Source organism: Kogia breviceps, chromosome 1 (genome assembly GCF_026419965.1).
Source record: "Kogia breviceps isolate mKogBre1 chromosome 1, mKogBre1 haplotype 1, whole genome shotgun sequence".
NCBI classification, from domain to species: domain Eukaryota; kingdom Metazoa; phylum Chordata; class Mammalia; order Artiodactyla; family Physeteridae; genus Kogia; species Kogia breviceps.
The window spans coordinates 169,255,903-169,269,324 of record NC_081310.1 but is presented as its reverse complement, the minus strand read 5'-3'; the positions used below and the strand labels follow the sequence as shown (position 1 = coordinate 169,269,324).

The window sequence follows — 13,422 nt, the reverse complement described above, 5'->3', positions numbered from 1 at the left end:
ATCAGCTGGAACTTTGTGGGGTCCAAGGGAGAACCAGGGATGTGGGGATCCCCCCACAGGTAAGATGAGCTCCCGCCTCAGGCACCGGCAGGTGACCTCCCCGAATCCTGCACACCTTGCCTTCTCCACCAGGGGGCCTCTTCACTCGCAGGTCTGCTCTCACGGTCCCATGGCCATGCCCCTCGGCCTTGGCTCATTAGCTGCCTGGCCTGTGATACGCTTAGTCGGGTGGGCGACATGAGAAGTAGGTCTAAATCAGGAGGAGGGCATTGGTTGCCTACTCTGCGCAGGTCAGCATTTAGCACTGATGTACTCATTAATCTTCACCAGATAGTTTGCTGTAGGCAGTTTGATAGTCTAAGTAACTGCTGTGGAGAGAAAGGAAACTTTGTAACAGTAAAGGGGTAGATATTTGGTCAATGATATGGAATTTCTAACTGCCTCCCCTGGAGCATGTATTCCCTGTTAGTGGCACTGTTAAGAGCCTGGTGCTGTGGAAAAGAACGCTTGTATTGGGGCAGAGGTGGAGTCCATGTAAGATCTTAAAAATGTATAATTCCATAGGAATCAGAAATTTAGCTTCTCATTCATGTTAGGCTCCTACTACGACTGGTCCTCGATAAAAACCAGGCATAGTTTACCATAGCAGCTGACTACAAATCCTAACTTCTCTACTTTAACATACATCATATAATTGCTCAATTTTTTTTTTTTTTTAAACAGGGATGATTCTTGAAGAGAGCCTTTGGACTTCAGGAGTTTACAGCTTTGATTTTACATTCAGTTTTTGACACTTCCTTTAAATTATGTTTTTATTAAGGTTATTTTATTTTGAGGGAAGGTATTTGTGACTTGCATGTCCTGCCGTGTGTACCGGCTCCCTCGTGGTATGCTGACTGGTGTCCCACACTCTCCTTTGCGGTCCTCCAGCCTCGGGCGAGAAGCAGGACATCCGGGCGGAGCGGGTGATGGCTGGGTGCCAGGGAAGCCCATCGGTCACGGCGCTTCTCCAGCCACCTTGCGTCACTGTGGCTTTGAGCGTGTAGCTGTTCCTTCCCCCGATGCCGAGGCCATTATAAAAGGTGGGCCGTGCGGCCTGTGCGGGCTGAGAGGGGCGAGTCTGGCTGGCACTCACAGCCCAGAGCCGGAACCCGAGGGCACTGCTTGAGCAAGAGCGGTGAAACCAGAAACGGGGCCGGCTCTGCCCTATGCTGGGGGTCTCGTTGTCCAAAAGGATGGTCAGTTTGGCGTCACACAGGACGGCGAGGACTCTGTCTCTCCGAAGTCTGAGTTTAGAATCCGCATCCTCTTTAGAAGCCGCGTTTCTCTTCTCGGGAATCACTCCTTGCATCAAGGGGTCACTTAACAAAGAATCTTTTGGGGAAACTGCCTCCAAACCCCTCTCATATGGGGTTTTGCTCGAGGGGACTTTACAGCTTTGCTCAAGGGGACGTTTTCCTTCCAGAATGGTGTTACTACGGTTGAAATGCAATATGAAAAGCTATTTTCTTAATGTGGTGTAACGACAGGCAGAGCTGCGTGCGCATTATATCCTGGCTGGACTCGGTGTATACTCTAACTTAAGAAATAAATAACGCAGAGCAAGAGACACACTTTGTTTGGAATGCTTGTGTCGCAGCCGGACGGGCACCGTCTGAGTGCGGGGCCGGCCTGTATGCGTCCCCTGAGCCGTCAGTGCTGGGCTGTCCTCCTGGGGAGCAGCAGCCTGAAGTGGGTGATCTGATTGTTTAAAAGCTGAGAGAGGAGCCTTTCTTTTTAATAGGAACCAGAATTTTCCAAAGAGGCTTCAAATTTAGGTTCTCAGCATGTAGAGGTACAAAGAAGCATGGTGCAAGCGTGCTGCTCGAAGGGGGACAGATGTATTATTTATGACGCAGGCCCGCCCTCCCGGCAGCGGCAGGACTGCCTCATCTCCCCATCTGCTCCCCGCCAGCCCTCCTGCACCCAGGGCTTCTGAGTGCAGGTCATCGGCCTCACTGGTTTTTCCTCCACAGTGAAATTTGAGATACTGAATCCATGCTCCTCGTGGCACGATTGTAACATTGGGACCACCTGCCCCGTGAGCCAGCTACTCTGCAAAGTGTGTCTGAGGCCAGGGCTCAGGGCTCAGGCCAGGCTGTTGGTCAACGGTCGGCAGGCTTTGCTGGTTTTCATTTGAGAAAGGGGGGGTTGGGAGAAAAATGTTTCTCACCATTTGGCGCAGCCCCTCCATCAGAGAGACCCAGAAAGGAAGCGGGCTCCCTCTTGTCCCTCCATGCACTGGTCCAAGGCCACCATCATGGCTGAGGCCCCGAAGCCTGTGTGGGAACACCGCTTCCTGACCCAGGGCAACCCAGCTGCCTCTGTCAGTGTTTCTCACGGGCTGAGTTACAATGTCTTCACTTACAGAAGGCTTCATACTTGTTTGGGTGCTTTGAATGTGGCTGACTGGGTGAATTCTAACCCCTTCTCTCATCTGGTGGTCACATCAGACAGTCTTCAGTCATTTTCATAAAAGCCATTCCCCAAACTGAGGGCTCTTACGCCTGTTGGTGACAGCAGCTCCCTACAACAGCGGGCAGTTTTCAAAGCCTCACAGGGTCAGCTGTGCCCACCCCTGTTTGGAGAGGGCCTCCGCTGACCGGTTGTGAAGTGCTGGCTGCTTGCATAACCTTTCTAGAAAAGGGACCCCCCCACGGCCCCCAGGATGGCTCTCCAGGGGCTGCAGAGCCTGACCAGCCTACCACCCTGGCTGTGGAGACAGGGCAGTAGCAGGGCCGAGGGCTGAAGCCGAGACTGCATGGGGGGTGGCCTTCACGCCCGGTGTGCCCGGAGGCTTCTCTTTGGGGAGTAAGCCTGGCCAAGTTCCCCCACCCTTCTCTTCAGCCCTGGTGATCCGGACAGGTTCTGCCTTCGTAGATCACCTTCGCGGGCCGCGGTGCCTGGGCGTCCATGCGTCTGGCCCGAGGGGGGCGCTCAGCAGCGGGTCCCCTCTGACCTCTCGAGCTGCACATCCTCTGTGAAGTTCTTTTTTTTTTTTTTGTAAATTTATTTTATTTATGGCTGTGTTGGGTCTTTGTTGCTGTGTGTGGGCTTTCTCTAGTTGTGGCGAGCGGGGGCTACTCTTCGTTGCAATGTGCGGGCTTCTCATTGTCGTAGCTTCTTTTGTTGTGGAGCACGGGCTCTAGGCGTGCAGGCTTCAGTAGTTGTGGCACGTGGGCTCAGTAGTTGTGGCTTGTGGGCTCTAGAGCATGGGCTCAGTAGTTGTGGCGCATGGGCTTAGTTGCTCCTCGGCATGTGGGATCTTTCTGGACCAGGGCTCGAACCCGTGTCTCCTTCATTGGCAGGCGGATTCTTAACCACTGCGCCACCAGGGAAGCCCCTCTGTGCAGTTCTTAAGTGGCCTCTGAGAAGCTGGCTCAGGCCCTAAGGTCAGTGACCCCGAGTAGTTCAGTGGGTTGGTAATCCATCATGAGATGGGCATCCATTACCACCTTAGGTCCCTATAACCAGTGTGTTTGGTAAATGGGAAAACCAAGTTTTAGAGCAGTTGTGATTGGGCCATGAGGGGTCCTCTGTTGTCTACTCCGTGGATGTGGCCAAGGACCTCTAGGCTAGGGGAGGGAGAGGGGATCACTGAAGTGTGTTCCATGGACCCCTAGCCCTGTGAAACATCCTCTTTGACAAAGTTTCATGGTTTTCTAGTGCCTCAGGCCACACATTTAGGAGTATCCTTGATTCTTTCATCAGCAGATATTTACTGGGCATCTACCACATGCCAGCTATGTTTTAGTTTCTAAACTTAAAGCAGTGGACAAAACAGACCAAAATCCCTGTCCCCGTGAGCATGTATTCTAGTGAGGAGGAAACAACAAATAAAAGCTAGAGTGTGACTGACAGGTGCTCTGCAGGAAAAAAAGATGGAAGCAGGGAAGCGGGGAGTAATTTGCAATAGAATGAGTAGGGAAGTTCCTTTCCTCTCCACTTGGGGGTGGAGCATTCCAGGCGGTGGAAGCAGCCAGTGCAAAGGCCCTGAGGCTGGTGTGCTCATGAAACAAGTTGGTCAGTGTAGCTGGAATGCAGTAGCAAGAGGCAGGAGGCCTTGAGGTCAGGTGAGCCAGGTCGGGGGGATTGTGTAGACTATTGTTTGGGCTTTGCTCTTGATGAGATGGGGAGCTCTTGGAGGTCTTTTGAGCCCAGGCATGTTCTAGAAAGAACCATTCCTGCCCGGGTACAGATGTTGGCTTTATAGAGGCTCCACTGGTGGAGATGACAGGGGAAATGGCCAGAGCAGGAATCCTCTCCAGTGGCTGGAGGGTACATGGAATGGAAGTCAGACACTTCCTGTGCAGGTGTTGGTGTGTGCTGGAGAGAAGCAGGGCGCCGGCTGTCCCCTATTGTCCTGTAGATGAAGAAACTGAAGCAGAGGTATTGTGATTTGCCCTAAGGTACCCGTTGTCAAGGCAGAGATGGACTGGAACCAAACCATCCAGGCTCCTTACCCCATAGCTTTGTAGGGTGAGGAACTCAGGGCCCCCTGGACAGAAATGGGCTGGGCATGGGACTCTACCCAGCTGCATCCAACCAGCCAAGTGTTCTAGAAAGAACCATTCTTGCCCGGGGGCATGTAACTTATTACAGAGCTTTGACAGTCCCAAGTCCCAGCAAGCCAGGGGTGGGTCTGCAGGGTGGTCTGTCCACCCTGTAACCGCAATTATCAATGTACTTTGTCATCTGCAGAGGGGTTTTCCCAAGATGACAAGTCCCTTTCTGGCCCTGCCTAGCCAACAGGAATCAGAGACCCAAAGGGACGGTACCTTACAGCTCAGCCCAAGGAGAGCGCTGGCCAAGTTTTTACCGTTCTTTCTGAAAGTAAGTTCCCTTGGGGATCATGCTAAGCACAACTTCTCAGCTACACAGATCGGGGTCTGCTCAGGACTGACACCACGTGGGGACCAGCCCATGTGAGCACACTGCTGTAGAAGGAGCCAGCAAGTGCAGAGCTCCCATCCACCTCTGAGCAGCCCAGACTGGTTTTACTGGGAGGACGTAGGGGGCCCTGCGTGTTCCAGGTAGAGTGCTGGGGCCCTCACAGGATGCAGCAGGTGCAGGAGATGGGCTTGTACCGCTGCAGCTGCTGCTGGAGCCGCTCCTTCTCGGCCATCAGCACCCGCAGCCTCTCCTCCAGCTTGCTTAGCTCCGCCGTCCACTTCTGAGGGGATATCGGAGAAGCGTGCCTAAGCTGACATCATCTCAGAACCGGGGCTGAACTGATGGAGGAAGGGAAGGCCCAGAGAGCCTGGGGGGCCTGCTCAAGGTCTCTGGGCACCGTACTGGCCCTGGTAGGTGGAGGAGCCAGATCCCCTGACCAAGTCAGCCCTGGGGTCTCGGGGAGAGTGCTGCCAGCATCCCAGACCCTGAGGTGACCCGTCCTCCGCAGCCTGCACAAGTACCGAGGCAGGCTCAGGCTGGCAGCCCCCCGCCATGTCCTCCTCCCTCTCTGTCAGCCCCTTGCCCTCTTCTGTTTTTCTGTCACCTATGTTTCTCTCTTGAAAAGGCTTTTCCTTGGGACTGTGTCCAAGTGCTGTGTCCAGCACTCACTGCCTCCCCGTCTTAAGGGCCTCCGCCCAAATACAGTACGCAGCCCTCTGGTTTGTCTTAGAACTTCAACGTTCCACTCTTCCGGCGGCCCCAGCTACACCGCAGAAGAATACCGGAGGTAGCGGGGTTGTTGCAGTACAGCCCCTGGGGAGCACCAGAGGAAACCCGACAGCTGCGAGCCTACCCAGTGGGTGGCCGAGGGGCCCAGGGCCAGCATGGCCCCCACCCTGCCTGCTCGGTCTGGGCCACTTACCTGCCTGCCCCACTCCTGGATGGCGCGTACGGACAGGGAGCCCTGGATGCTCCCATCCCGCCGCAGGAACACCTCCTCCGGTCCGTCTCTTAGAGCTGCGGCTGGGCCTGGGCCTTGGGGGCGTGCACGCTCAGGCGGATCGCCTGGGGAAGGGCAACGGCAGCTCTGCGGGCGCTGCACCCAACGGTGTGCAGCCCCAATCCCGCCTCTCTGGCTCCGGGGCAGCCTGGGGGCGCTGGGGGCAGGGCTCACCTCTAGGCGGGTGCCGGCGGCAGAGTTGCTGACCACGGGGATGAAGGTGAGCTTGTAGGCGTCGGGGAAGACCTGGGGCTTGAAGCCCTGCAGGATGGAGTCCACCAGCAGGTGCATGAGGTCCTTGTCGTGGTGGCTGCAGCGGATGCCCTGCACCAGGCCACTGTCTTCCACGCCCACCAGCAGGCTGCCGCCCTCTCTGTTGAGGAAGACGCACACGTAGCGACGCAGGTGGTGCTTGAAGGCCAGGCTCAGGTACTCGCCGCCGCCCCTCTTGAACTCCACGTTGCGTGTCTCGCTGCCCAGGAATGCTCCCTGGAAGAGGCGCTCCTGGCCCAGGATCTCCTGGTGCACGATGGCGCTGTCTGAGCGTGCGCCACTGGCCCGGCCTGGAGTGTCCTGCTGTGGGGTGGGGGCCTGGGTAGGAAGGGGTCAGGCGAGCCAGGCCGGCGGGGGGGCTGGAGCCCAGGATGGGGTCGGGGCTCGGGCTGGGGCTCGGGCTGCTGTCCTCCTCCTGCTGGGGTGGGGGGTAAGAGCGGGGCGTATGGGCCCAGGCAAGAGCTGGGAGCCCTGACCTTGGTGGCCAAAGGAGAGACAGATACCAGGCTGACACCAAGCTCTTCTCTTTGCCAGAGATGGAGGTTGCTGTCCAGAAGAGCCCTGAGAAATAGGTCAAGCGCTGCCATGTCTTTTGAAGGACAGGGTTGTCACCTGCTGTTTGACTGGGGACCAGGACTCGGGTGATGCCCAGCCTTTGTTAATGCAGAAATCAGTTCTTGGGTGGGTGGGGGCTTTGAAAGTGCTTTTCATGATGCAGATGTAGGTAGCACTTTCCCCCACTGCTTCTGGAAGTCTCCATGGGGTGAGGGGGCGGAGGGTGGTGTCCAGAAGCGGATGCTGCAGACTGGGGAAGCTGCTTGACAGCGTGGAGAGAAGGCTGCCTCTTTCTCTGAGCAGCCGTTCTGAAGATGCCGATGAAAATTTCCCTGAGAGACTGAGGCAGAAGCTTGGGTGGGGAACTTGAGAAAGGAGACTGGGGCGTGGAGGAAAGGAGGAGGCCCGAGGCCCCAGGTGGTGGCAGTGAGGCTCGGGGGAGGGACCCAGCAGCCAGGGCTGACCCGCCTCTGCGTCCACAGCCGAGAGTTACGGAATAACGGCTCTAAGCTGTCCAGGCTTCCCCCTCTTCTTCAGGCCTCTCTGGACTCTGCCATCACGAGCTGCTCTCACAGTAACAAGTGGGGCTGTGGCTGTTTTGGACGGTTAACTCGAGTCGTGATGAGTTATGCAGAGACAGACAGCTGGCCAGGAGAGGCACCCTGACAGATGAGCATACACGTGGAGGTACCAGAGAACATAACAAACATGTGAACATAACATACTTCTCTAGGGGCCTCGCTATCAGGCAGCTGTTTGGCATGAAATGTCCCAAACTGATTTGAGTGCCACATCTTTCCCCATTCTTACTGGAAATCTCTTTAAACGATTATATTACATATTTCCCTGGGCTCTGTTAACAGCCTTACATGAGCTGAACATCATTTCCACCTCTTTATTGGCAGGGGTAAAAATTGTCTTTCATTGTAAGCATTTACAAAATGGTATTTTACATACTGAAACGCACCGCAGTGTAAACTGGGTTATTTACAGCATCTCAGGCTAACAGCTGGGTGATGGCGGACACGAGTTCAGCGTTGTGGAACAGCAGCCCCTTTTAGTCCTCTCGCTGGATGTCTGTGACCTTACTGACAACCCCTACTTGGCACTGGAGGAAGAAAACCTCTTGAATTTAAAGTTAAGAATGAAAGGTGGGTGGGAACTGCTGCACAGCACAGGGAGATCAGCTCAGTGGTGCTTTGTGACCACCTAGAGGGGTGGGATAGGGAGGGTGGGAGGGAAGGAGATGCAAGAGGGAGGAGGTATGGGAACATAGGTATATGTATAGCTGATTCACTTTGTTATACAGTAGAAACTAACACACCATTGTAAAGCAGTAATATTCCAATAAAGGTGTAAAAAAATACATAAAAAAGAATGAGGAAAAAAAAAAAGAATGCAAGGTGGGCCCAAAGATGAGGGGCAGAGGGTGGCTGTGGATAGGGCTCTTCTCACGTTATCTGGAGAGCGTCCGCTTGGTGGCGCCTGTGGCTGCGATCCTCCACACCGCAGCAAGCATGGGTGTCCGCACGAACCGCCCAGGGACCCCAGCTGAGGGGCAGGGGACGGGGCAGGGGACGGGGCAGGGGCGAGGGCTGAGCTCAGCCGCTACGTGGAAAAGGACAGGCTGTCAGGAGAACAGACTCTGGAACTCAGGGGAAGAGTGGTGTGGACGACGCAGCCTTCGCCATCCGGGCCCTGGGACGCCCCAGCCTCAGTCTTGACCCCTCCCCTTGCCTACCACCGGCTGCCTGTTGATTCCTGCCCATCCTTTGACAGGACCAGACCAGCTGTCCACAGGTATCTTGGGCCCGGTGTCTGTACTCTGGGACCTGTTGGCCGCTGGCCCCTGGCAGCTTCCTCGGGGGCTTTGGTGCTGCAGGACAAGCACACACGCGCAGTTCTCCCGCTTGGCCTGGAGGTTTCCAGCTGGGGAGCTTCCCTGATGGGATGGGGTGACTTGGGGCATTAAGGTAAGGAGGCTGCAAAAAAGCTGGGGGACGACAGGGGCAGGAGGGAGTGTCTGGAGTCTCCTAGGCAAGACAGTTTTCCGTGCTTTCAACTTTATTTGTAAGACAAGGGGCAAGTCACCTGTGGCTCTTCTGAGGAGGGGTCGTGGCATCGGGCACAAGGGCAGAAACTGTCCACTTGGCCCGCCGGTGCCACAGCCCAGAGAAGGGTCTCAGGTTGTTCCACAAAGATGCCGAAGAGGGTGCTGTGGACACTTCAGCTTAGGACTAACAGCCTGGGCAACAGAGACAGAGCGGAGCCTGGGGACATGGGCCACGCAGCCGGCAGGTGGGGAGGGACCACAGGTGGGGACGGGGCAGAGAGGTTCCCCAAGGATTCAGCCCTGAGCGGAGCCTGCACTCTTCTCTCCTGAAGTGCCTGGGTTTTTCCTTCCTGATGTTTCTCAGCACCAGAGTCAGTGTCTCTCCTTGTCATGGCGATGAGGGTGGGCCCAGGAAGCTGCTGCCGGAGGCCTCTGTCCCCCAGTCCGACTTCCCCCCACACTTTCCCGCTCTGTGGGTGGCTGCCCTGTCGGGATTAGTGGTGTGGTCTCACCCACCGGACACCATTTCAGCTTCTTTGGATGACTCTGGGTCACTATTAGAAGGCTTGGCTTTGTGAAACAGTTTCAGAAGTCGAGGTTTTGGGTTTTTTTTTTTGTTTTCTCTTAATGACGTTCAATTCTGACCCCAGAGGTTAGGGCAGCATGAGTGAAATGGTAACACATCCTTTCCCCTGCTGCAGAATTTGACATCTGGTTACCTTTCTAGTTCTGTTCCCTTGGAAACCAGATAAAAATGGAATGTCAACCATTTCAAGGCAACAGTGCTTATGATAAAAATGACCCCTAATTGTAAATCACCTGGTCTAGGAGTGCTGTGCATAGACTGTAAATAGCCCTTCCTGCAGGGCTTCCTGAGCGCAGGGACCCAGTAGGCCACGTCCCTGACAGGGACCTGGAAGCTGTGCCTGTGGCACTAGGGAGTTATTGGCTGCCCTGTGGCACGATGCTTCTAAACCAAGGTGAACCCCACTTCTCCCTAATATGTCTTATCCCCTTGCACCTGAGCTGTCACCTGGGCAACAAAGAATGGTCGTGGATGACTGCGGGCTCTGCAAGGACTGCTCCACCGGAAAGGCCTGCTTTATGCTGGCAGGGTGTCCGGTCTGTCTGCAACGTGAGCGCCACCCCCCAGTGTAGCCTGTGGGAGTCAAGTCTGCATGGTTAGCAGGACCCAAGACAAAGGCTGCCTGGTGGGTGTGGCAGGCAGTATGCTGTCTCGCACCCCTTATTAGCTATGGAGTTTGGGGCAAGTATTATAACTTCACCTCTCTAGGCTTTAGTTTTGTCATCTTTTAAAATGGGGGAACACGGTGGTTATCTCTGAGAGCTGTAAGCGAGGTTTAAGCGAGCTAACGTACACAAACAACTTAGCACCAAGAAGCCCTTAACGAGTGTTCCCTGGAAAGCTGAATGTGCCTGCTGACGAGGGACGGGGTGGGGTGGCAGCCATTTTGCTCCACAAGCCCGGCCTGGCAGCACACCTGGCCTCCCTGCATATGCTGGTGTTACCTTCACATCCAGAAGTTTGTTGCCAGGGTCCAATGAGGCCCTCTTTGGGAGCACCCTGAATGAACAGCACAGCCTACGGGACACAGGTCCAGGAGTCTGTGGAAAATGGGCTTCTTCTAGTTCGGCAGCCCCGACCCTGACTGCTTCACAAGGCCCATGATTAGAACCTCACAGTGGCCAAGTGGAAAACACCACGTCGGAACTAGTCGCTGGTAGGATCCTTAGAGGTCTCCTCGTCTAACCCCCTCATGGCCAGACGGGCCCAGAGGAGAGAAATGACCCATCTAAAGCATCACAAAAAATAGCTGCACTAGCTGGAACCTCGGCCCTGGCCTTGGAGTCAGATTCCTGGGCTTTAAATGCCTACTTCGGCAGTTCCTGGCTATACGATCAGAGCTTAAGTTTCCTCATCTATAAAGTGGGTCTGTTGTGAAGATTATATGACATCGTTCTAATTCAGATGGAGCAGCTGGTGGGGCAACAGCGATGGGTTAGTCATTATCAGGTTACACCGCACTGTGTTGCTGCCCCACACCTTCTCCTGGGGCCCTTTATAAACAGGGAAGTGAGGTCCTGGACTGGAGTACCGGCCCCTGGACGGCACAAGAGGTGCCCTGCAGGCTAGCCCGGGCTATCCTGCATCTCTCCTCATCCCTGCCACTGAGGCTCCTTGGAGCTGTTGACCCCAATATTGTCCTTCCTGCTCGGGCTTCCTGTGGCTGCGTCCTCCACACTGCTGTCTGGCTACACCAGAGCACAAAGCCCTTTGAGGGATGAGAACGGATCTCACACCATCTTCCCCAGGGGCTACGCCATGCTGGGGCCCCAGTGGGCATGTGGCAGACAGCCTGTTCTCTAGGGATTGCTGGAGTCACGAGAACTCAGGGAGCATCTTGTCCAAGTTTCCTCATAGATAAAAACGAGGAGCAAAGACCAAGACAAGGGGAGTGACCTGCCCTTCAGAGGCACACTGATTATCTGTTGACTGATTACAAAGACACTGGCATCTATATTGTTTTTTATTTATAAACAAAATGACATAAAATAAGTCCAGATGGCAGCGGGGGCAGCTGTGCTGCTGACTTGCTTACAAAGGAAGCATGTGGACAGTGGAGTGGGTACAACCAGACTCCAGCCTAGAGACCCCTTACTCCCATCCACCTTAGGGCCTTCTTGGCTTAAAATCATTGGGTCCAACCTTCTTCAGCAGAAATTCTGGCCAGGGCAAGGGAGCTGCGGTGGGGACAGTGCAGGGCAGGGACTCCCATTCCTACAGATGAGGCCGAGGCTGCAGAGGGCCCAGCGGAGGAAGAGAGGCAAGGGGACAGGGACCGTAGGTAATGTCCTCTGAAAAGGGGCCACACCGCTCTGGAGAGGGCCTGTCTGGGGCCGGGGCAGGGCAGTCTCCCTCCTCCTGAAACCCAGTGTCTGGAGCGAGAGGGGGTATGAACTGGAGGGCTTGCCCAAGTGCCAGAAACAATAAATTAACAATAAGAAGATCTTTTCTTAAAAAAGGTAGAGGTCTGCACCATGAGTTTGGAGTCCACGGATCTCGTGAGAAGAAGGCAGGAGCCATGGGGCAATGGGGAGCCACACCAGGCCCAGCGGGTGGTGAGGGGACCGGGCACGAGTGTCACTTCAGGGCCCCGTCTCCCGAGGCCTCAGGGGTCAGCCCCTTCCTCCATCACTTGGAAGGCGTTCAGTCTAAACTCCCGGGGAGAGGCCGGCCAGGCCTGAGCAATAAATACAGGAGACCTCAGAGCCGAGGCAGGGCTGAGGGGAAGAGCAGCGCCAACCCTGGGCCCCATGCCCGCCTCGGCCCTTCATGGAAGGACATACCATGGCAGGAGGGGCAGTGCTGGCAGCTCCACACAGCCTCCTGGAGTCCTGAGGCAGCTTTGGACCCCACTGAGGTGCCTGGGAGAAGAATGGCCCCTCTGCTCGATCCCTCGGTTGTCTAGGCTGCGTCTCCCTGTTCAGAACTTGCCCTGCTTCAGCCGGTCAATGTGGTAGGAGAGCTTGAGTGCAGGCCCCAGCTTCAGACCCATATACTTCATCATCATGTCACTGCGCAGCAGAAGAAGGGCCTTGCCATCGATCTCCTGGGGGGGATGGAGGGAGGTGCCATCAGAGGCCTGGGTGGTCTGACCACCCCAGGTTCTGATTAAAGGCCACCCAGGGAGATGCCAGCCACGTGGCAGTGAACCTGCTGCGATGCTACAGCCTACCTGTTCTCCCCAGCTTCTGTCTCCAGCCACCCCTCCCCAGCATCTACTACTGACCCCCCCGGGTTAAGCTCTTCACACAGGTTTATAGGAATCTATCTCCTTTCTCCGCTGCCCGAGAGGCAGTCTCCCCGGCTCCCAGAACTCTGAGGTCAGCTCAATTCCGTCTCCTCCCAGGAGGCCTCCCCAGTCAGTGTACTTGTCACTCATCACGGACTATTTTTGTATTGACCCTCAAGGGCTATCCGGTGAGTCACCTTCCTTCCTGAGCAGCAGGGACCCCTCCGTGTGAGCCAGGCACAAAGCAGGCACTCGCTGAGCAGCTGTGAGACCTTCAGGCCTGATCTAAGAGCACCCTCCAAACCCACCTGGCATGAAGGAGTAAGTGACCAGTGAGAGGCAGCAGTGCTGTTCTGAGTGCCCAAAGCACAGAACAGCACCAGGCGGTAGGGGCTACAGGGAAGCGGGTTTGAGCCCCAGATGAGGAGTATGGTCACTGCAGGGGGGTCAGCAGCAGTCCCTGGCCACAAGGCCAAATGGCCACTTGAAGAGATGGGGGAGGCTCAGAGCGGAGAAAGTACAGGATGGGGTTCTGATGAGGTAGGAGAATTGGGGGCCACTTGGCAAGAGACTCTTTAACTTGGCCTTAGGCCACAGCAGGTAGCTGGGAGAGCAAGTGCTCCTAGGAGAGGAGAGTCCTGTCCCTGGGACCCAGTAAGAGTGTGGCTGAATCAGATCCTACACTAAAGGAGTGAGCTGAATTCAGTGCCCAGTGAGGGCTGTTTGGGACCCAAGATTCTGTCTCTAAGTTTGTATGGTGTCACCTGTGCTCAGTTTCAAGAGACCTAGAGCAA

General features: G+C 55.5%; 3 protein-coding genes across 41 annotated transcripts in view; 1 reads left to right on the top strand and 2 right to left on the bottom strand.

Annotated features, from left to right (window-relative positions):
* CTPS1 (CTP synthase 1) overlaps positions 1–13,422 on the top strand; it is a 56,687-nt gene that overhangs the window by 29,145 nt on the left and 14,120 nt on the right. For 2 of the 3 annotated variants that reach the window (XM_059042580.2, XM_059042570.2), the window contains exon 19: positions 724–1,609. The exons of the other annotated variant lie outside the window; for it this stretch is intronic. The gene's annotated coding sequence lies outside the window, so the exon portion shown is untranslated. Of the gene's footprint in view, positions 1–723; positions 1,610–13,422 lie in introns of those variants that run through there. 3 annotated transcript variants of the gene reach the window in all.
* On the bottom strand, positions 5,090–8,729 carry SLFNL1 (schlafen like 1). The gene is given in 6 exon segments (XM_067025925.1): positions 5,090–5,212; positions 5,855–5,931; positions 5,934–5,997; positions 6,107–6,553; positions 6,555–6,623; positions 8,502–8,729. Coding segments are annotated over 6 exon segments (1,008 nt in total).
* The window catches only part of SCMH1 (Scm polycomb group protein homolog 1), a 199,497-nt gene continuing 197,419 nt past the window's right edge, over positions 11,345–13,422 (bottom strand). For 36 of the 37 annotated variants that reach the window (XM_067010154.1, XM_067010169.1, XM_059042545.2 and 33 more), the window contains one exon: positions 11,345–12,445. In XM_067010154.1, the coding sequence (XP_066866255.1) occupies positions 12,320–12,445 (126 nt within the window). In that variant the 3' untranslated portion in view covers positions 11,345–12,319. The remainder of the gene's footprint in view (positions 12,446–13,422) is intronic. The other variant, XM_067010301.1, reaches the window with a different exon arrangement.